Source organism: Alexandromys fortis, unplaced genomic scaffold, assembly GCF_014885135.2.
Source record: "Alexandromys fortis isolate MF-2015 unplaced genomic scaffold, M_Fortis_MF-2015_v1.1 scaffold_220, whole genome shotgun sequence".
NCBI lineage: Eukaryota > Metazoa > Chordata > Mammalia > Rodentia > Cricetidae > Alexandromys > Alexandromys fortis.
Genome location: NW_026068099.1, coordinates 452,934 through 477,267, shown reverse-complemented (window position 1 = coordinate 477,267; position 24,334 = coordinate 452,934). Strand labels below are relative to the sequence as shown.

Below are 24,334 nucleotides of genomic sequence, written 5' to 3'. Positions count from 1 at the left end.
ACCTGGGGGCTGGAGAGATGGCTCAGAGGTTAAGAGCACAGACGATCTTCCTAAAGACCCAGATATGATTCCCAGCACCCACAATTGGCTGTAATCCTAGTTCTAGTCAATATAACACCATCTTCTGCCTTCTGTGGGCACTAGGCATGCATGATACACAGACATACATGCAAGCAAAACATCCATACACATAAAATACAAACAAATGTCAAAAAAAAATTAGTTGACCTACCAAGCATAGTAGCATACACCTTTAACCTCAGCACTCGGGAGGCAGAGGCAATTCAAAGTCAGCCTAATCTACATAGCAAAGTTCCAGGCTAGCCAGGGCTACAAAGCAAAACCCTGTCTCAAAATAAATAAACAAACAAAAGGAAGGAAGGAAACAAAACAAATAGCTGCCCTCTTGACTGAATCTTTTCCAGCTCTACCTCTTCAGTGAGCCTTTGGCAATGGAGTATCATATCAAAAACTAAAGAGTCCATTCCAGAAAAATATCTGTCATAAATAAATAAACAAACAAACAAACAAATAAATAAGTATAATAACTCCTATGGAGATGTGAACAAAATACTTAGTATCCTCTGAGATAATATTTCTAACACTTCAAACAACGAACCACTTCCTAATTAAGCGAGGCTTTCTAAAGACCTTGTGTGACTGTCAGCAGAGCCCAGCAGCGTCACAGGACGACACCCTGACCACAACAAGCACATTCATAATCTGTAGGTGTCTACAGACACCTGAGAACATCCACTCAAACTCTTAAGTTCCTTATGTCAGAAACATGACCATTTCCCTTAGATGTCTTCCTTAATCCCTAGCGAGAGCCTTTCAGTAAAAATCTACCAAGTCAATACAAATGGCACAGCCCAAAGCTACGTGGACAAGAAGCAAGTCTTCTCTGGAAAGCTGACTGTGCTATCACCGGTATGCCTTGCAGGCTGCTGGTTCATGGCGGTTCACAAGGCCATCCAACTAACTACTGTGTGTAACGTCAATCTTGGGTAGAAAGTGGAGAAGTGAGCACTTCCCAACAGTACCTTATGTCTCCATTCCCGAGGCACTGCTGCCTGTGTCTGAAATGTCCACAGGCGGTGTCAAGCATGCCACAACCATCACCATCATGAACGATAAATCAGGCAACTCAGATCTACTTCTTGCATAAGAAAACATTCAGTGAATCCCACCCACTAGCTTTTGCTAGATCTCTCTGGTATTATAAACCCATTCCTAAAGATCAATTTGGGAAAGGTGCCAATAGCTTTAAGAAAAATCATTGAGTCACAGGAAACAGGTCAGCTGATCAAAAGATATTCAACTTTCAGATTCGGGCCAATTCATAAAATAACTTCTCAACAAGTTTGGAATGAGGGCTGGGTATAGCTCAGTGGCTAGACTGGGTGCCTAGAAAGCATGAGGCCTCAGTTCAGTCCCCAACGCTTCCTTAATTACTTAACTCATAATCAGGAGGCAGAGACGCACTCAACAGTACATGACTCCTCTCATGTTCAGGTCCACATATGCCTCCACCATGGCAGAAAGAGACCTAGCTCTGGAGGAAAGGACACTAGCCCTGGGGCCCATTTGATTTCTTGGTATTTTTATAGCACACTGATCCCTAAGAATTCATAGAGAGAATCCCATTTGCAAAGTCCCCTCCCCACTCCTTAACCCTACTGTGACATGGATGATACCGTATGTAACGTAAAGCATCCACCATCGTTTGTTCTGTTTCTTCATCTCTCCTAAAACCTCTATCATCATTCATTGCTGTTTATTTGGGGGGGGGCGCGGGAGGGGGAGGCGTTGACATTCTGCCCACACACAACTACACAAATTGTGAGCTGCCTGGAAGACAGTGCCGATAACTGTGAATCACTCTGGCACCCCGACATCTACAGCCAGATGTAACTCCTGGAAGCCCGCAACAAGCAACAGTGAGAACTGAACTGCGGCCGTGAACGATAAAGGAAGAAGAGAGCAGAGGCAGCACTTTGAATACTGTCACTGTCGTCCCAGCTACATCTGACTGCATGCAGGACACGGACAGACGCAAATTTGCTTCAGCGAGAGCAAACTTTCTGCTCACAACTGGAGAACAGACCTCCAACAAGCTGCTCCTCAGATGTGTGCCATAAGTCAGAAGGGAGAACCAGACAGTTGGGAAGGTTAGGAGAACCCGCGCCCTATCAGAACACCTGCTGAACCATCTTCATCATTATTGGGAGTGTGTGATTAGAATCCAACTACTTCGCCCCATGAAGTCCTGGCACCATCAGCAGCTGCAGCCAGGTGATTTCCCAAGAACCAGCATGCGTGAAGAGCCATTAGTGAGCTAAATGGAAAAACTCACCTGTGGGAGTGCATTTCTTATTGTTTCTCAGTGATGAAAACATGTATTGCCGCAAGTCTTCCATGAAAGGCAGCTGCACATAAACTAAACACTAATGAGAAAGAAAGGAGATAAAAAGCAGAAGCCATCAAATTAATGGAACTATATATAAGTGATCCCAGGAGCTGTGGAAGAGGCACAGCAGAAATACTTCCAAACTTAGTCTAAATCTGACACATGTAAAATAAAGTATTTGACTCCTACTAATAACTTCACACTTGCAAACAGTATGACAGATACCAGATACAAATGAGATGTCTCAAGGAAGGCTGCTAAAGAACTGCAAAATGCAGGACCAACCAGGAAAAATGGGAAGAGCCTGGACGGCAGGACATCTGACTGGGAAGTCAGTATCTCTACCTTCTCTTACAGCCTGGCCACATGGAGTTCTCAGCGGAACTGGAACGAAGCAATCCTGATCTGTACTTTAAATAGGAGAGCCTCAAGTAGACTGAACTCCACAGGGGTCACAATAAAACCACACCCACAGTCTTTATTCATGGTCCTTATGGGCTAAACTGGAGGTGATTTCTCTTCCCACACGGCTCTGAAAGAGCCAAAAGGATGAGAACTCGGAGAATGCTTTGCGTCACCTTTACTGGTTTAATAAAAAGACCCTTAAATACGTTCATGAGTCATGTTGTTTTCTAGCTGAAAAGCTGGCTCATGGATCAGCAAATCCCAACGCTATCTGGGAGTTTGCAAGAAATTTATAAACAGGACCCACTCTGACTTACAGAACTAGAATATGTATTTTAACGAGATCCTAAAGCAGTGCTTAGAACAAAGGGACAGAGGGGAAATTAGTAGCCTTGCAGGTGTGAGGCCCTGGGTTGGAAGGGATGGATCCCCAATACTCAAAAAGGGGATTTCTAAAAACAAAAAGGTAAAAAGGGGGCAGGGGAGGACGAAAAAGGCCTGCAGGTTTACCTCATAGGCGTCCTTAATATAAGGAAAAGCTACACCAACTTGAGGATTCGCTCTTTTGTCGTAAGCATATCGAACGATGGCGACCATGTTTAATTCATCCAAAGCATGAATAAGGGAAGAAAGGGCTACAGCCGCCACCTGGAAGAAACACATGTGTCAGCACAGGTCCAGCATATGAGTGTCCACACAAACGGCAGGGCCTGGACACTCACACAGGGGTCTCTGCTTACTTCCTGTTTCAGGCATCTTTTCTAAGTCTCCACAGCTCAGGAGTAGAGCACCGGCTTAGCATATACAAAACCCTGGGCTGCATCTACAACACCAACAGGCAAAACAAAACTGTCCATTTCCACATTCAGGATCCAATAGTAATCTCAGTGTGCCTCTTTATGACTTTACTAACTAGACCCTACAACTTTGACCTCCTTTTCTCTGAGTTTAAGCCCACACTCTATAAATTCAAGACTCTATAAATTCTTCCTAAACAGAATCTGTGTCTCTTTTTTTTCTCAAAACCTTCTGAATCTGTTTAGAACATGATTATTCTTTGATTCAGCTATGCTTTCTACTTTCTTAATGAAACTACCTTCCAGAGTCCATGACTTCTACCTGCCAAATCTTTGGTTGGTGGACTCACCATAGCTTCCTGCCTGACTCTCTTTCTCCACAGTCTGACTGCAGAACTAATAGGGTCCTCTACTCTGTGTGGGCCACTGTTCCACAAGTTGTTTTCTTCTTCCAACTACTTCTTAAAGTCTACTTTCCGCCTTCCTTTCTTCCTCTCGCTCTATAATTCAACTTAGTGATTATTTCATCTAGTCCCATGAGTTGAAGAGTCAAAAATCTTTGAAACTCTTCTAAGAGGGTGGAGAGACAGCTCAATGAGTTCTTATTGATTAAAGATCTAATTCAAATCTCTGGCATCTAAGCTTGAGTCTCTAGCATCCACATAAAAATCTAGGCTACAAGTGCCTGTAACCCTAGCATGGCCACACAGACTCTCCTAGATGCAGGCGTAGACTGCGGCCAGACGCCTCACCTGGCCACACCACTACTACCCTTCCCTGTTGTATCCCTACTTCCCCTAACAGCTCAACCAAACTATGGCCTCAAAGCCCCTGACAATACCTTCCTCATCCCTGACAATACCTTCCTCATCCCTCAACTCGACTTCTGTGCCATCTCTCAAGCCCATCACTGCCACTCCAGCCCAGAGGAGCAATGTCAGTCCCTTCTACCAACCAGGAACAGTTCTACCCCAGCCTCGTAGAGATGATCAGTAGCAAGGCTGGGTTTTGTGCTTTGTGTCCCCTGGGGCTTCTGTTCATGTAATTTCCTTCTAGTTACAACCCCACCATGTCTCCTAACCCATTTTAGATCTGCCTTGCTCAGTTTCATCTTCCCAATTCCCAAACACTGCAGTTTTCCTGTACCACAGCTAACCTGCATGCCACCCTTTCATACAAACCTATGGCCTCAAAAGCTTGCTATCAAAATTGTCTACAGATTTGAAGAGATAAATCTCCCTCATTTCAAGGAACACTTACGCTAACCCTGTTTATCCAAGGCCCTGTCACAGAACTAAGAGGACTCTGACTTCACTGAGCAAATACGTTCTTTATTAGTACAAATGAGACATGTAGCAAACACGATGTGATGTTCCAATACTACGTCTCATAAAAGAGGACCAGAAAAGCAAAGTGTCTGAGGAAGAAACTATTTCTAATTTGTTTGAAATTTGAATTTGTGTGTCTTTGACAAGACCAATCAGGATATTTAATATAAAAGATGATGGGTTAAAGATCTTTTTTTGTTTGGTTGGTTTTGTTTTTTGAGACAGGGTTTCTCTGTGAAACAATCCTAACTGTCCTGGAATTCACTTTATAGACCAGGCTGGCCTCAAACTAACTGAGATCCGCCTGCCTCTGCTTTCCAAGTGCTAGAATTAAAGGTGTGCACCACCACTGCCCAGCTAAAGATTATCTTCTATATTGTAACAATACTAGTCCTGCATTTAACTCAACTGAGTCCCCATTCCTTTTCTTCCTCCTCTCCCCTTCTCTTCCACACACAGTGCAAATCAGCACATAAATGTATACAGTCTACACACACACACACACACAATCATAAGCAAATAGCCAGAGAAAAATTTTAAGGAGTTATTCACAGAATATTTTAATTGAAAACCAGTAATATTCACCTGCTTTAACAACCCTTACAATGACCATGATGGGTACTATTGGAGACCTTGCTGGCAAACTTCCAGAGACGGGCATCTGACTACCTCACATAAAGCAACCCACCTGGAGTTAGCAATCTTGGAGCAACCCCCACCTGTTGGCCCCAGTTCGCTTCTCTGGTGTGAAGCACAGATTAATGTCTTCTCCGCATGATCATCCCCAGATTGCATGAAGACGGCTATTACATCTGTCATCGCCCTCCTACTCCCGTCTACCCACACGAGCCTGCTGCATGCAGCTTTTACTGCAAGTTCTCATACAGCAACGCTTTCCCTACTCTCCTACGTATCGCATGAGCTCCAGTTAGATAATACCAATTTTTGGCTACCATATCAAAAACTGACAGACACCAAAGAGCCATTAAGAAATGAAGGTAGGTATCTTTAAAAAAACAAAAACAAAAAACCTTCAAAGTGACCCTATAATATATAAAAGCCATATCTGTTACAACCCACAAAAATTAAAATCGAAGGACTATGAAGAAAAAAAAAAAACACCCAGGTCACCAATACCTGCCCCAAATTATCTCAAGGAAACAATCAGAGACAGCTTGCCCTACCTTTAGATCTATTTGTACTTAGTAACTGACTACAGACGGCCAGCTATAACCTTGCAGCTAGCCTTACCTAGGAACTTCCACAGCACACCAATCAGAGCTTACCCACTCGCCAGAGCACCAATGTGCCAATGGGATATCTTTCATAATAACTGTACAGATTTCCCGATCCTAATAAAACCGCAAACCTTCCTCTGTTCTTCAAGCACACCAGCTACCACGCCCATGTACAGGCATCCTAGTGCAATCCCAGTCCTTATTCCAAACACAAGCTGCTTTATGAGGAACCTGTCCCTACGTTTTCACTTGACTTTGACAACAGAAATTAGTCACTTATATGATAAATCTGAATGCAGCTCACGTGCCTCAATGCAGCTCTGTAACAGAACATTTTCTCACTGCCCTCCTAACAGTTCTCATGAAGTCATCAGAATTTGCTTGGTGGAAAAGAAAACAAGTGGGGATTAAATGCACAGCTGAAGTTTAAAAAGTCATGGTTTAACAATACACACCAGACCAGACCAGCACAGCCTCTAGGAAGGCTTGATTCAGAAGAAAACCATGAACTAGAATTCTCAAATGGGAAGGCATCTATGTGTTGTAATGAACTCACCCCACCAGTAAAGTGGAAGCCAAGCATCTTCTTTTCCTAATTTTAACTGTTCTCAGACAACAATCACAAGACCACCTACTAGGTGAGCAGCCAGCCACATTCCAGAGGTGGGGAGAAAAGAGGTCACCAATACCCTACTCCCACCGCAAATCAATCTTCTACATTAAATTCATTATTTTCTAATACACATGCTTTCGGATTTTAGAAGCCTGCTTACTCTCTTAAACGCATTTTGTATTGAAATTTTCAGTTAAAATCAACACCAGTGAAATATTGAGTGTTGACTTAATATTTCAGAAAGAAAAAAAGGAGCAAAGTGTGAGTATAGGACATGCAAGTCATCAAAGTTGTCAGCCAGAAAGAGGCCAGCCTGACAGTAGAGACTCTCAGAACATGGGGAAAGAGGAAACCATTCCCAGATCAGGCCCACTCTCCAGGTCCACACACCAGCACTAAAAACTAAACAAGTGTCAACCAGACCCAACCCTCCTGAACACCTGACAGGAAATGCCCACACCTAAGCCAGACTGGTCAAAGGTTACTCTTTGTGCAAGACTGTGGCCTCCAGTCTTATGCTCAAGCAAAAACAAACTCATTTATCATTTTTCCATTGTCAGAGTTAAAGGTTGGTGATTTTCCCACCACTGTTGAAAACTGTTCATGTCATTTAAAACACCATGTGTGGTGGTGCACACCTTTAATCCGAGCATCTGGGAGGCAGAGGTAAGCTGATTTCTGAGTTTGAGGTCAACCTGGTATAAGAGATTTCTAGGACAGCCAGGACTACACAGAGAAAAAACCTTAAAAAAAAAAAAAAAAAAAAAAAAAACAAAGACAAAAACAGAAATCAAAAAAAGGACCAAAAACAAGTCACTTCCCTAAAACAACAGCTCAATTTTGTAGTACTGTCTCAAAGTTCCACACCGAACTCACCTCATCATCTTTTGCTGCAAAGACCTTTAGAACTTGATATCCCATAAAGAATCTTCTAGGGACCTACAAAAGATGGGGAAAATTAGTTTTGAAGCAGAATGAGAAATATTTACAGCTGTAAGGCCACACATTGCTAAGAATGTCTACTCAAAATGTTCTTATATCAAGAGTGGCAAGAAACAATTTGTAAGTTCCCTCAGAAGGAATTCAATGCAATGTATTATAGTCCAATGTTGTATGACATCCTAAGAACACAGAACCGGGCTCCTTGTAAGGGTTTCAGAAGAAGCATGCAAACACTGACACCTCAGCCAAGAACTGGAAAGTAGGAACTGACCAAAAGAAAAGTCTAAGGGTTGGAGACAGTGCTCAGCTACTGCTCTTACAAAGGGCACCAGGCATGGACATGATGTACATACACACATGCAGGAGAACACTCATACACATACACATAAAAATGAATACATCTTGGAAAAGAAAAAGAAAAACCAGGTCTATATACTAGACCCTGGGCAGACATAACAGTGAGTAGCAATTCAGAGTGACAGGTGCATAGTATCTGTTCATCAGCACTGCTTTTAGAGTGCGGTAGCCACACGGTGCAAGGGGAAAGGGGAACATTAGAGATTAGCAAAGACTGTCTCATACAGCCCCTTAGGAATAAATTCCTCAGGAGCAGTGATGAGCACCTGATGAACTGCAGGGACCAAAACAAGGAACCATTCTCAGCAGGTTGGAGGCAGGGAAATCAGGTAAACAAAACGTGCTTGCCGGTCCTTGTCCCCTCCCGAATGCAGTAAGACAGACTCTACAAATGCCCAACTAGAAGATGAATCTTAAAGTTCCTTAAATCACAATCCCTACACCCATCTACCAAGAACAAGCACTCACCATCCGCGTAACCGGAGCCTGGGGCTTATTTGGAAGAAAGTGTTGTGAGCTGTACTTGGCAGTGTTTCTTATCCGTGTTTTCCTGCACTCTTTCCTCTGAAGCTGAGAAACTACACTTTCCTGTAACTGCAGCTCACGAACACTCAGCTGCAGAGGTGTGAGGTCCCCGTAATTCAAATACCCCTCACTTCTGCTTCCATCTCCCAGCGGAAAGCCACTGTTCTAAGGCACACCAGAATAGCCCCACAATTCCATATGGCATATTCACAGGGATTTACTTACCCTGTGAGAATGTATAATAGTCCTATTATATTTTTTTGATTTATTCAAAAAATAGCTAATGAGGGTGTTGGAGAGATGGCTCAGCAGTTAAGTGCACACACTGCTCTTGCAAAATCCCTAGGTTTGGTTCCCAGCACTCACGTCAGGTGACTCACAACCACCTGTAAAGCTCCAGGGGATCCATGACCTCTGGGCTCCTCAGGCACCTGCAATCATATGCACACATCTACACATAGGTGCACACATAAACACGTAATTAAAAATAAAAACAGATCTTTTTAAATTTACTTATATGTTATGTGCATTGGTGTTTTGCCTGCATGTATATCATTGTGAGGGTGCCAGGTGCTCTGGAACTGGAGTTACAGATATTTGTGAGCTGCCACATGGGAATTGAACCCAGGTCCTCTGGAAGAACAGACATTAACCACTGAGCCATCTTTCCAGCCACATAAAAACAAATCTTTAAGAAATAGTTAGTGCTATCTTTTCCTAGCGCACCTAAATGAATTTTTCAAAGAACAGCAAAGAATTTGGAGGGAAGCCAATAGCTAAATTCTTACAATTATATACCCAGAACACCTGACAACTTGGCAAGAGAACTGAAAAACTGCTTGATACTTTAAAGAAAACAGCACACACAAACACACACACACACACACACACACACACACACACACACACGGTGTAGCTCAGTGGTGGCGTGCTTGGCTAGCAAACAATCAATCACCATCCACACACACAAATATTTCATACCAATTCATTCCAGAAATGGTATTTTATCAACATTCTTGCTGAAGACACTGAGATTTTATTTAAGATAACTGATAATCACTAGTCTGCGCACATCTGTATTTTGTCATATTCCCCATGGAAAATACCATGTTTAACGCCTTTGGTTAAGATAATACATGAAAGCAGGTATGTACAGCGGGCTACTCAAAACCATGCTAGTTCATGTGATGAGCTAAATAATAAATAATAATAGTGTGCCACTTAAATAATGGCACAGACAGGGGCTGCAGAGATAGATCAGCAGTTAAGAGCACTGACTGCTCTTCCAGGGGACCTGGGCTCAATTCCCAGCAACCACATGGCAGTTCAAGACTGTCTGTAACTCCAGTTACAGGGGATACAACACCCTCACACAGACATACATGCAGGCAAAACACCAACGTACATTTAAAAAATACATAAATAATGGCACAGACTTTGGGGATTCAAAATCCATATCCACTCCATTTCACTGTAAGATCTTGGGCTACTTACATAATGGGGCTAATCTTCAATTTCCTAATCTTAAAAAAAATACATACTATAGAATATGCCTGAGAGGGTATAGTAAATAAATGAGAATTTTTATCAAACGCTTACATGCTGGAACACCGTAATTATTCACTGAACGGTAGTTATAATGATAATATTTTCATGATACTTGTTTGAGATGGAACTTTAAAACAAAGCTGCAAAGTAGCCCTGCATGACTGCTGAGTAAAAGATAAACAGCATGTCTAAGCCTGTAGAGCCTGTGACCGTCTATCTAAGGAAACATGTGAGACCCTTGTTTCACTTTGAGGAGCAGGAGAATTCTTCTCTTTGAGATGGACAATCTTTACCCATTTTCCTAAGCCCAGACTTGAATAAAAGTATTTCCTCCTACAAAAGCAAAATCAATAAAGTAAAATTGATTTAGAAGTTAAAAATTGATCCAGAAAGCACTTCAAGTTTTTAAAAGTAAAATTTGAAGCTAATATAAATATTTTTAAAAGGAATGTATTTGTTTGGTTTTTGTTTTGTTTTGTTTTGTTTTCTGGCTCTGTTCTCCCTGTTTTGCTTTGTTATTTAGCTAAAATAGGCCCTCACTTCCAGCCTGGCATAAGAGTTTCAGTATTCACAGTATGAACTAGAATGTGTGGAGTAGGGTTTGTCTGTCTATCTAGACACAGGCAGAAAGGGTTGTTTCAGTCAGATGTGGTAATGTACATCTTTAATCCCAGCAACCGGAGCAAAAGAAGATCTCTCTGAGCCCGAGGCCAGCCTGGTCTACATAACAAGTTGCTGGCCAGTCAGGAATACATTAGGAACCTGTCTCAAAAAAAGGGAGAGGAGGGCTGAAGAGATGGCTCAGTGGTTAAGAGCACTGACTCCTCTTCCAGAAGAACCAAGTTCAATACCCAACCCCCACGTGGCAACTTACTATCTGTAACTCTAGTTCCAGGGGCCTACCACCCTCTTCTGGCCTCTGCCTGTACTGTGTGCTTATGGTACACAGATATACTCACAGATTACATGCACATTGAAATAAAAAATAAAAATAGATCTTTTTTAAAAAGAGGAGACAATTTCTACAAATTGGTATAAAGGTTAGTTTCACTCAAAATTAATAAGCATTGCCATTAATAATCAGAAATTTTAACTTATATACTTCACAATGTAAATAATTTTACTTTAAAGAAATTTTAGGGGTTCTAAACTTCAAAAAAATAGTTATTTTTACTTAGTACATCTCATTTCAGTACATTCTTAGAGTTGTTTGTTTTGGCTTTTCGAGACAGAGTTTCTCTGTGTGACAGCCCTGGATGTCCTGGAACTCGCTCTGTAGACCACCAGGCCGGCCTTGAGCTCACAGCACCTGCTTTTGCCTCCTGGGTGCTGGGATTAAAGACATGTGCCATCATGCCTGACTCATTCTTAGAGATTTTAAGTAAGTTTGCTCACTTTTTGGCTTATGGAGGTTTGCTTTATTTGCTTTTTAAAGATTGTGTGTGTGTGTCTGTGTGTCTGTATGTGTGTGTGCATGTATGTGTATGTGTGTGTACGAGTGCGTGTGTGTGTGTGTGTGTGTGTGTGTGTGTGTGTGTAAATGTATATGCAGATGCTCCTGGACACCAGAAGAAGCTGCCAGATACCCTTAAACGAGAGTAATAGGCAACTGTGAGTCACCTGACATGGTGCTGAGAACCAAATTCTGGTCCTCGAGCAGAGTTGTTCATGTTCTTAAACTCAGCCTTGTCTCCTTGTTTTATGTCTCCTTGTCTCCCTGTCAGCCTTGGTTTATGAGTTTGAAAACACTTGTAAAAATATGGAACTTCGCTGAACTAACCTAACACTAAAAGTACACAAAGCTTGCGTGCTGGAGCAGAATAAAGAATTTCAAATCCAGACTACTGGATGGCATTCACTTTCATTATAATTCTCACCTGAATTTTCCAATAAAAATCTCTTTATCCCTAGGAATTTAGGAAGAAATACACATAAAAAGATAATAGTTTCTGGGCGATGGTGGCTCACACCTTTAACCCAGCACTGGGGAGGCAGAAGCAGGTGGATCTCTGAGTTTGAGGCCAGTCTGGTTCTAGAGAGTAAGTTCCAGAGCTACACAGAAACACTGTCTTGAAAAAATTTTTTAAAGATTATATTTATATTTATTATCTATGATTTATCATTTTTCAGTCTACCCCAAGAATAGCGAACCTAGATCTCTAAGAATCTTTGAACAATGCTTCCTAGGAGAGTATGTGGGATCCCATGGTAAGCTGTTGCACTTCCCAATATGTCTACTTCATATAAATGCACTTTAGTACTTAAAAACCATATGACTTAAAAATAAGGTGCGCATCCTGAAACCCTACACCAGAAATTGAGGAGAAAGGTGCCCAACATAAATCAATGACATTCTAGACTGGGCAACAGTGTGGCTAGGAGCTCACCCCCCTTCCAGAGGACCCAAGTTTGACACAGCATCCATGTCAAGGGGCTCACACTGACTGTAACTCCAGTTCCAGAGGGACCTGACCCCTCTGCCCTCCTCGAACACCTGCACTCACATACATAAGCCCACACTCAGCCCCACAGACACACACATAACAAAAAGTACATTTTTAAAAAATATATTAAAAATAAATAAATGATATTCTAAGACTGAGTTGACATTCAAAGGTAGACTCCACATATATACACCAGTTTGAGTAAGCCATACAACTCCAAACAACTGGGGGGTGAGGAAATTCCTAAGCAGCTTAGTGAGTTTGGCCTTCAGGTTTATGCCAAGTCTCCAGATCTTGGTTTTTCTTTTCTTTTTTTTTTTTTTTTAAATTTTATTTATTATGTATACAATGTTCTGTCTGTATACCTGAAGGCCAGAAGAGGGCGCCAGACCTCATTACAGATGGTTGTGAGCCACCATGTGGTTGCTGGGAATTGAACTCAGGACCTTTGGAAGAGCAGGCAATGCTCTTAACCACTGAGCCATCTCTCCAGCCCCTTGGTTTTTCTTTTCAAATATCAAAGATGATGGGCTGGGGAGACAGTTCAAATAGCAAACACAAAGGGATGCGTTCAATCCCCCTAACCCACAAGTGTTTGTAATCCCAGCACTGGTGAGGCAGAAAGACAGATCCCTGGGGCTCACTGGCCAGCCAGCCAAGCCAAGTTGACAAGTTCAATGACAGTAAAAGGCCCCATTGCAAAAAGATCACAGGTCAGCGCCCAAGGAATGGGCACCTAAGGTCGTCCTCTCACGTGGACATATGCATCTACACGCACACACAAATTAAAGTTTTAAATAAAACACAGTAACATTCATCCCCAAACTACATGTAAGAAGACTGAATGGGAAACAAGTACGAATTGTAAATAAAATAACCAAGCGAAAGCTCAGGCATGCATTTTGTTCACAACTGCAGAGTAATTGCTGTACCTGAGAAGATCTACAAAATCCCAAAACAGAGAAGCACTTCCCCTCCGATTTATATTTCATTTGTTCCTCATCCACTTTAGAAAAAGGAATTATATCGCTTCCGTAGCGGAACCCTGGGGAAGGAGAGCAGAACATCTGTTAGGCACACGGAGCCTGAAACGAGCGCTGTCCACACATCAACAACACACACACTCCAGGGCAGTCTCCTTCTTCTACTGCCCCCATGAGCAAGGGGGAAGCAGAGGCAGAAGCAAACCACATACACCGTATACAGATAACCAAAATCTAATTACAATTTTAAGTAGTGTCTTCTGCAGTCTAGTTACCTTAATGATTACCCAGCCCAGAAGAAAGACTGTAGCGAACACGGCACCTTAGTTATCCTCAGAAGACAGCCGTGTTGACTACAGCACAAGGAGGAGCTGTAAACACATTCACAGCTGCAAACATAATCTCAGAAACCTGGATCCACAGAGAAAATGGCCCATCGGATATCTTCAGAACAAAATGTCCAAAGCACATGCTGGAGACAGACAAGCTTTCAGCCATCTAGCAGAAGCCCAAACTCTACATAAAAGCATCCAGTTGACAAGTTCTATACTTTTGTTTCAATTTATTTCATTATTGGAATTTAGTTGTATTTATTTTCAATGTCTTAGATTGGATAAATATGAGCTCATATGCCCCCCCTAAAAGTAAAAAAAAATAAAAAAGGCAAACACATAACCCTGTGCTATGGCACCTGCTCTCTGGAAGGCTGTGCCCCTAAAGTGCACACACAGCACACAGCATCTCTTCAATGCAACTGCAAGAGGAACCATCAAAGCCCAAGAACCAACAGAGGGAGTTCAGAGGCAGATGCTGTGGTCCGATATCTATTTGTTCCTGATAGGCTGCTGGGGTCACATTCTTAATTTAAAAAAAAAAAAGTTCTATTTTCATACAACAAATTCAAAAATTCCAGAACAAAAGTCAACAGGGAAACATGACACGTGGTCAAGCGTGGTATCTAAACCAAACATCTTCCTTTTTCCCCAGTCATCTGTGTGCAGGTAAGGGAAGAGCACCTACACGTATGTGCATGTGTGTACACAGGTGTGCTCACCTGTGAGTGCACACAGAGAACAGCGGCCAACTTCACACGTCTTCCTCTATTGTTCTCTGTTCACTTTTTGAGACAGGGTTTCCACCTGAGCCGGTGGCTCTGCATTCCAGCAGTTTTGCTAGTCAGCCCCGGATCTACCCACCTCCACCTCTCCAGCACCAGGATTCCAGGTATACACTGCCATGCCTGGCTTTTGTTGCCTTTTGTTGTTTGACAGCATCTCTGACTGTCCTGGAACTCACTCTGTAGACCAGGTTGGTCTTGAACTTACAGAGATCTACCTTCCTCTGTCAGGCAAGTGCTTGGATTAAAGGCGTAGGCCACCACACCCGGCCTCACTCCTACTTTTTATGTGGGTGCTGGGAATCCTTGTGCGGCAAGCACTTTATTCACCAACCCATCTCCCGGACCCTAAGCCAACTATGTCTCTAACTTTCTCTTGTCATCAATCATTGATTTGAGTTAACAGCATCTAAAAAGTGCTTTTTATAGCTACCCGTGTTTTCTAGTTCTTCTACTTAACATGCAAATAACTTCCTACAAGTCAGGGAGTAAAGAACAGACTCTAACATACAGCGGTTCTCTGGCCCACACGTGTCTACTGGTTTCTCTGGGTAAGTATAGTGAGTAGACAATGGGGACAGAGGAAAGTGGCAGAAGAGAACAGAGGACCTTCTGTACTCTATGACCCAGTGTCTAACACTTCCCCCTCAATTGCCACCCCCATAAAAAGCTTTTTGTCCCAGATAATCAGAGCTTTCTTGCAACAACTCAAAGAACTGGTTCCCTCATCTCTATCCCTCTTCCTTCTAATAATCCAGCTGTCACACCTACCTCCCTAATGGAACATTTCCGAACACTGCAGATGTATACAGGTCCCCAAACGTCAGGTATAAATTCTGGGCTATCTCTCAGTCCCATTGCTGAACAGTATGGAGGAAGGCAGACAGACCTGGAGGAACACGGCTCTAGCTGTAGTTCTGGCCCTGTGCACTGCTAGCTGGGTGGCTTTATGTATGCTGAGTATCTTTCAGTTTTGGTCCTTCTGATGGCCAATCATCTATTTGATAGGATTTGGAATCACCATGGAAACAAAGCTCTGAATCTACCTGTGAGGAAGTTCCTACACTGGGTTAGCTGAGGTAGGAAGACCCACCCTGAGTGCGGATGGTGCCCTCTTCTAGGCGGGGTCCAGAACTGAACAAAAATGAGAAAAAGAGCTGAGCACCAGACCCCTGAGTGCAGAAGCAACAAGAGCCTTGCATTCCTGCCACCCGTCCCTTCCCTGCCCAGAGTGTCCCCTCAAACCAGGAACAAAAAGAAAGGAAAAAAAAAAACAACTTTCTTGTCTTTGCTTTGTCAAATATTCTGTCACAGCAATAACAAAGTAACTACGAGAGCTTTTGTGTCTGCTTCACTATTTTGTGACAATTAAGAGAGAAAATACAAGCTGCCACTTCAGATATGGCCCTCTGAGCCAGGTCTGTGCCTAATTCACGCTTCTTCTCCACACCATGAGCCAGTCCTCAAGCCAGAATAGAAGGATCAGCTAAAGATAAGGCCGTGATTCCAGCTCAACCACAATTCTAAGATCCATGTTCTATGCTAGGCTACTAAATTCAAACCTGAGACAGAAATCGTGAAGTACTAATTGCATTCTGTATATAATTCCGTCTACTACCAGCTTCAAACCATCCGACTCCGTCAAGCACTGAAATACATGCAGCAAGATATAGTGCCATACGTGACACTTTCTTCCAGAACTGGGAAATTACAACTATACTAAGTAGTGTACAACCTGGTAATAAGTTGATCTAAGCACCCAGGCTACCATCTTAATCATCATTTGGCATATGAGGATCTGAGCTCTGGAATATTCAGATATTCCAAGTCCTCTGGATAAAGATGTCATCTAAACATATTATTTAAGGCAAATGGGTGGAGTGTATTTAGCACAACTTTAAATAGCCTAGTGTGTATAAGCCATGACAACAATCATAATAATATTTTTCCACTAAATGAGCACATCTGGTAGGATATAAACCTGGAACTGGCACTTGGAGGAATAAGGGGAAGCTGCCTCGGTCCCTTTAGATAAGCATCCTCCCAGCCAGTGAACCTAAACGTTAAAATAAAGCCAAGTCCTAAGTCCTGTCACTTGACATACTTAAATTCAGAAGGATCAAATACACAACCCTTTCCTAGGAGCCATCTTGCCCAAGTTCCCCCGACCTACAGGAACCCGTGTCTCACTGTTACCTCAGCTGCACCTCTGCGACTCTAAGAGACATCTGCAGCTCAACAGCCTAGGCTGCCTCCCACCCTTGAAGACAATCTTCCTTGGGCAAAAGTGCGGATGCTTATTAACATACCTTGAATAGTGTCCTCTTTGGAAACTTCGGTTTCGTCGTCGTCATTTAAGCAATAAACAGTTTCTTTCTGTACATCTTCCTTCTTTAGGGTTCTTGCATCCACAACTGTCCAGCTCTTTTTAACCTTCTCCTGTACGATCTATTTCCAAATGATAGTGGAAGGAGACATCAGGAGAGACAGCACAGTGACTGCAGGATGGGAATCTAGTGTACTCTGAACACTCACTCCAGCTGCGCAGTACTGAGCCTCGCCTTCCTAGTATGTAAATGTTAGTTTACTTCAAAAGGGACTACCTTATAACTGTCTCTATGTCCCCTTTTCTCCTCTACTGACTTCTAAATACATGTATATTTTCAATAGAAAACCCTCAAATTGCCTAGTTAAGAGAGGCCATACATTTTCCCATAGTCAGAAAGAAAGGGAGAAGTCAAACCAGGAGACTGAGAAAATGAGAGAGTATACACTCATCCACAATCTCACTCTTCCAGCCTTGACAGAAACCAAAACAACTCAAAATTACCTCTATGGTTCTCAGGATGTGTTTGGGAATTAAGCTCTTAAACATACAAAAAAAAAAATGCCTGCATATTTGTTTCTAAGGTTTAATTCTATTTTTTAGCATGCATTTAAAGAGGGGGAGAAAGCAGAGAAGCTCGTGCTGAAGCACAGATCAGATTTCTCCTCAGACCAGAACTGAGATCATCGCCGAAGGCAATTCACTTTTGAAAGTAAGCTATGACTTCGAAAGGCACGTGAGTGATGACCCACACCCTGACACGAACAAGTCAACACTTCTGACATTCTGTAGATGCTGCTACTATCAGATGGCTACTAACTGAATTAGGTGTGACCATGTCTCCAAAGCTCTAGAGTATTATCGGTATCCCTGCTACAATACACAATGACAAGTTAATCCATCATGCTTTCTTTCTCCTAAAAGGAAAAGAGACAAAGGCCTGAGTTCCTGGTTAACAATCAATTATCAACTCAGCAAAAGAGAGAGAGGAGGGAATCAAGCCATATTATAAATAATTCTCAAAACTTCTCCTCGTATGCCTTTTAGATGAAAAGCTAAACGGAGATGAAATCAAAAGGGAGAAGAGCTATGGAGGCCGTAATTATACACTGAACGGTTCACACATGAATTGTCAGCATCTTACGTAAGTGCATTTATCCGCCCGGTAACACTGCTTTAAAAATGAATATATATTCACTACCTACCGATTTATAGGCTACAATCTTTATAGACAAATTGGAGCCGATGGTCAGCTGGCAGGGCCAGGGCATGGAGCGCCTCTCAATCTTCTTAAAGACCGACAGCTGCCGTAGACTCTCACTTAATAAAGGAAAACACATAATGAAAGACCCAATTTTCCAACGTTCATTTGGACTAGATGGTTTAGTTATTTCACTAGACAGAGAAGTAAGCTGCTGTGGACTATAAAGAGAGAAACCTCAGGGAGTGGCAGGAAAATGCCAATCATGGTTGGGAATGAGCCTGAGGCAGTGAGTTTGCTTGGGGGGGAGGGGGTAGTAGAGCTGAAATCACTTGCCTGGCAGGAAAAAAACCTCCCCTCCCCTCCTCTAGTCATCATTTTTCTCAGCTCCCCCAGTGATTCCCAATGTCTACTCAGAACCAAGCACACCTTTGAGGACATGATAGAAGCACATTCACTATGAGTTGAGACACAAGGCAAGGCGCTCACCAGCTCCCAGAAAACAACAGACAAGAGGCTAAGAGCCCCAGCTCTGGGGTAGCATAGAAAGGGCTCCAGGCTAAGCATCACTGCTCACAATTCATTAGTTAATGCCAACTCCCCTAAGTAAAAGACATGATGTTTTATATGCACACAACAGAGAGAGTTACATAAAGACTACCCAGGGACAAAGGAATCAGCAGTCTGTTGGTCTTTATGTAAAGTAGACAACTGTACAGTTTTTAATAGTGAGGAGGGTGGGAGAAGATAAATGTGATGTAGAGAGATGCCTCATTTCAACAAGGGTGAACTTGCCTGGTTTTATCCGCCTCTAATCAAACACAACAGAACACTTCAGGAGAGGTGGAATTTGTGGTGTTCACTTAGATAAAGAGAAAAAGGAATGAATGGTAAAATATGTATGAAGTGTCCAATCCAGCCCTTATGACTGACGTTCATTAAAGAAGAATCTATAAGTGGTGAGAACTACTCTACGTTACCCACCGAGTTAGAGACAGATCTCAACAGACTCCAAACCTCAGAACCACGTCACATCGAGCAGAAGCTGTTCTGCCTGAACCCTACTTCCGAAGTCCACAGTGCACCAAAGCCAACTTGAACATGTCTGCACCAGACCTAATCTGTCTCGTGAGATATTACTAGTCCATCCAAGACATCATGAGGTAAGGATTCAGTACCGGGGATTTTTTTTTTAATTTTTTATATAAAAATAATTTCCCACAGCCTTATTCCTTCCAATTAAAACTTTTGCCTGAAAGTTCACTCTCTAGTCTTGATTTTTATTTCTAGAATCACCAGGACAAAGACCAAATATGTGCAATATCAGAGAAACTCAATTTGAAAATCCACTTAATCATAATTAGAATAGTCACTGTATTTGAATGAAAATCTACACACAAGACCCAGAACGCAAGTGTTCTAAAGCACTAAGACATGCACAGCCAATAAGTTATCTGCTTGCTGGGGAAGAGAAGATACCTTAGAAAATAGTTTATACTGGCTCATAACAGGGTACATAAGGCATGTATTCCCACAGTTCAGAGAAAAACAACGCATCAGCCCACAGTGTGACAAGCATGTATACTATGTCACAACATCTCATTTTATAGGGCTCCTCACTAATTCCTTTGGTGAGCCCTTGGGAAATTACAATTCCATTCCCTTTTACCAATAATTTCAAAGGTTTCCATATTTAGAAAATCACAATGTGTTTCTTGTCAATTACTGATCTCCAGAAATTCTTTAAAATTGTAGTTGAGAATAAAACAACAGATGTAGCCCGCTGCTGACCTACTTCAGTGGAGAACTTTGCTTCCACGCCTGAATTTCATGTACCTACTGTTGGATGGAATTAATTCCTAAACAAAGGCAGCACTATCCCTGAGACTCTGGGTCAACACAAGCCTGACTGCTTGGCAAACTACTGTACAGCCACCTTTGCCAAGTTTGACTCCTCACACAGACGACAGAAGATACAACACAAACCTTCCCAGATTCTCTGCTCAAAATCAGTGTGCAACCAACACTAACCAAGAACAAGATGGATAAAAGAGATGGTCTCTCCCACAGTATCTATAGACAGACGAAAAAAATAGTTTCTTTTATTGTTATATGATTGTTATATGGTACTTTAGGGATTTCATTCTTTTTTTTTATTTATTAAAGATTTCTGTCTCTTCCCCACCGCCGCCTCCCCTTTCCCTCCCCCTCCCCCAATCAAGTCCCCCTCTACCCCTGGACCCAGCAATACCACTCTTGGGAATATACCCAAGAGAGGCCTTATCATACAACAAAAGTATATGCTCTACTATGTTCATAGCAGCACTGTTTGTAATAGTCAGAACCTGGAAACAACCTAGATGCCCTTCAATTGAAGATTGGATGAAGAAAGTATGGAATATATACATATTAGAGTACTACTCAGCAGTAAAAAACAAGGACTTCTTGAAGTTTGCAGGCAAATGGATGGAAATAGAAAACACTATCCTGAGTGAGGTAAGCCAGACCCAAAAAGAGGAACATGGGATGTACTCACTCATATTTGGTTTCTACCCATAAATAAACGGCATTGAGCCTATAATTCGGGTTCTTAGATAAGCTAAATAAGAAGAAGAACCCAAAGAAAAACATATAGGCATCCTCCTGAATATTAACCTTCAGCAGGCGATGAAAGGAGACAGAGACAGAGACCCACATTGGAGCACTGGACTGAAATCTCAATGTCCAAATCAGGAGCAGAAGGAGAGAGCACGAGCAAGGAACTCAGGACCGCGAGGGGTGCACCCACACACTGAGACAATGGGGATGTTCTATCGGGAACTCACCAAGGCCAGCTGGCCTGGGTCTGAAAAAGCCTGGGTTAAAATTGGTCTCTCTGAACATAGCTGACAATGAGGACTACTGAGACCTCAAAAACAATGGCAATGGGTTTTTGATCCTACTGCACGTATTGGCTTTGTGGGAGCCTAGGCAGTTTGGATGCTCACCTTACTAGACCTGGATGGAGGTGGGTGGTCCTTGGACTTCCCACAGGGCAGGGATTTCATTCTTTAAAAAAAGAATCACTTGCCTTTCCAACACCAAGGTGAACATTTTCCCTTCATGACAACATTGCAATAATACTGGCTTTGAATTGTTTACAGTTTGGTTGTTTATTTATGTGAGAGGGGTTTTGTTTTTATTTGTTGTAACAGGACTTAGTCAGATTATTTACTGATTTAAAGCAGCAGGTTCTCGACCTGTGGGTGGAGAAACCTTTGGGATGGAACAACCCTTTCACAGGGCGCACATATCAAATATATTTACATTACATTCACAATAGTAGCAAAATTACAGTTATGAAGGAACAACAAAATAATTTATTTTATGGTTTGGGGTCACCACAACAATGAGAAAGTATATTAAAGGTTCATAGCATTAGAAAGGTTGAGAATCTAGCATAAAGTTAGAGGGGAAAAAAGAAGAAGCCTCAAATTAGAAATCATGTTATACCCTCCCTTGATGCTCTCTAAAATTAGTATCAGAAAGTAAAGGAGCACTGACAGTCAGACACGACGCCATTTTTCCTAATTACAGCCACTACGGACATCAGCGAGAATAAGAACTATGCATCCCACACTGCACAGACATACTTACACAGCCATGTTTATTGCTGTTTTAGTTACAACAGAAAGGAAAGGAACCAGCCTAGATGTCCATCAGTTTATGAATGAATAATGAAAGTGTGGCACACATACACAATAGAATTTTATTAAGCTTTAAAAAACAAGGAAATTATAAAGTCTGCAAGAAAGTGACTAGAATTGAAAAATATATTAAATGAGATAACCCAGGCTCTGAAAGATACATTATACAAATTCTCTCATACACGAACCCTTGCTTCTCCTTTTTATATACGTGCATTTATGTAGAAATGAGTTTACAGGGCCTAGGAAACCAAAAAGGGCCCATGAGAGGATTAAAAAAAGAGGCCTAAATGGTGTGTGTGTGTGTGTGTGTGTGTGTGTGTGTGCACGCGCACACGCATGTGTGTACAACAGAACACATAATATGGAGGTGGAAGAGGAACAATGGGGTGGAAATGTTTACATGGAGATGGGTGGCTATGAAATGAGATAGTAAACCCAAACCAAAGATGCATTAGGGGCTGCAGAGATGCCTCAGGGATTAAGAGCACTGGCTGCTCTTGCAGAGACCCTGGTTCGATTCACACACACACATGGTGGCTCACTACTGTTTGTAACTCTAGTTCCAGGGGATCCAGTGCCTTCTTCTGACTTCTGTGGACAACGGATATGCATGTGGACCCATACATACATGCAGGCAAAACACTCACACAAATAAAGTAAAAAATATATTTTTTTTCTAAAAATCTTTCTAAACCATAAGGAAACCTACTGCTCTGTAAGCTGAATAAAAGACAGAACTTTAAAGAGTTTGAGCAGAGAAGTTCAGGTCTCATGTGTGAGTGATAAGACTGTCCCAGAAGTCACGTGTTACTAAATGAAAATCCCAGGGGCAGGTCACTTCCCTATCAATTATTGGTAAGGGAAACTCCTGAGGTCTGCAAGACAATAGGGCTATTGCCATTACTGTTTGTTGCACAACAGAACTATGTGGTAAGACTATTGCAGAAGGTACCATGTGCTCTGGTTGAAGAACATAAAGAAAGAAAGCCAGTGCTGAGTGTGAAGCCTGTGCCTTGCTGTCCGCTTGTCCGATGCTGGAAGGACAATCACCAATGTGGCCCCTATGTGGCCACTGTGTACTATAATACTGACCGGACAGGCTCACTATTATAACAGTGGCATCACTATTATGGTGACCAACCCCTACATGTTTGAATTTAAATACAGTCCATAGGAGAAAAGCCATGTTTAGTACTGCAAGCCTGGTCAAAAGCCTATGGCTATAGAGGTCATAGGTCCTAGTGAAAAAGCTACTACTGTTTTGCTAAGTAGACATGATGTCCACCTCAAACTGTCTTCTTGTAGAATATTATTTTAAGGTGTACTTTTTTTTTTTAATGATGCATTTGTTTAACTCTGTGAAGCTGTGATTCTTTGCCTGTCTAAAACACCAATGAAGAGCTGAGTGGCCAGTACCAAGGCAGGAGCAAGGATAGGTGGAATTGGCAGGCAGAAGGAGAAATCCGGAAGAGGAGAGGAGCAAGAGAGAAGGAGGAAGACATCACAGCCAGCCATGGAGTAAGAGTGAAAGTAAGATATATAGAAGTAAGAAAAGGAAAAAGCCCAGAGACAAAAGGTAGATGGGTTAATTTAAGTTAGAAAAACTGACAAGAATCAAGCCAAGTTAAGGCCGGACATTCATAACTAGGAATAAGCTTCTGTGGGAACTAGACGTTGGGCCCCCAAAAAGCCAAAAGAGTAAAATATCACACTACAATTTGGTGTACCAATGTGGGTCTGTATTTCCATGCAGGCCTGAGAAAGCAAAAAATCAAAAACAAAAACAAAAAATGTATACGGCTCCTTTAAGAGTTTCTGCCTGCTGGTGAGCCCCTGAGCAGCCAGTAAGTTAAGTAGGAACAAAAAGCAAAGTAAAAATGTCTGCCATGGCACAAGCATGGGCATTCTAGAGTTCTAGGAAGGCTGAATGTAGTTCCTAGTCACACATGCTTTGGGCTTGGCTTTCACAACCAAACCTGAGAGTGGGCAGAGCCAGTTTATAGAGCACACAGAGGATCAGGTGTAGCTTAGCAGTCTAAAGTTTGCTCGGTTACACAGTAAAGGAGATCCAGACAGGAAACCTCTAAATAGATTCCAGTATGTTTTATAATGTGCATAAGTTTAAGATGAAAAAAATATAGGTAGTTATAGGAAAAATAAATAGTTTTTAAAAAATAAACTCTTTAGCCAGGCGATGGTGGCGCACGCCTTTATTTTTTTTTTTTAATTATTTATTTATTATGTATACAATACTCTGACTGTGTGTATGCCTAATGGCCAGAAGAGGGCGCCAGACCTCTTTACGGATGGTTGTGAGCCACCATGTGGTTGCTGGAAATTGAACTCAGGACCTTTGGAAGAGCAGGCAATGCTCTTAACCACTGAGCCATCTCTCCAGCCCGGTGCACGCC

General features: G+C 42.2%; 1 protein-coding gene across 1 annotated transcript in view; it reads right to left on the bottom strand.

The window, feature by feature from the left end:
• Nucleotides 1–24,334, bottom strand: part of Xrcc5 (X-ray repair cross complementing 5) — a 92,862-nt gene that overhangs the window by 55,007 nt on the left and 13,521 nt on the right. Inside the window, exons 7-12 of the mRNA XM_050123763.1 lie at nt 18,239–18,353; nt 17,017–17,155; nt 13,540–13,652; nt 7,668–7,730; nt 3,326–3,463; nt 2,357–2,447 (exon numbers count right to left, since the gene is read on the bottom strand). Of these exons, the coding sequence (XP_049979720.1) occupies nt 2,357–2,447; nt 3,326–3,463; nt 7,668–7,730; nt 13,540–13,652; nt 17,017–17,155; nt 18,239–18,353 (659 nt within the window). The remainder of the gene's footprint in view (nt 1–2,356; nt 2,448–3,325; nt 3,464–7,667; nt 7,731–13,539; nt 13,653–17,016; nt 17,156–18,238; nt 18,354–24,334) is intronic.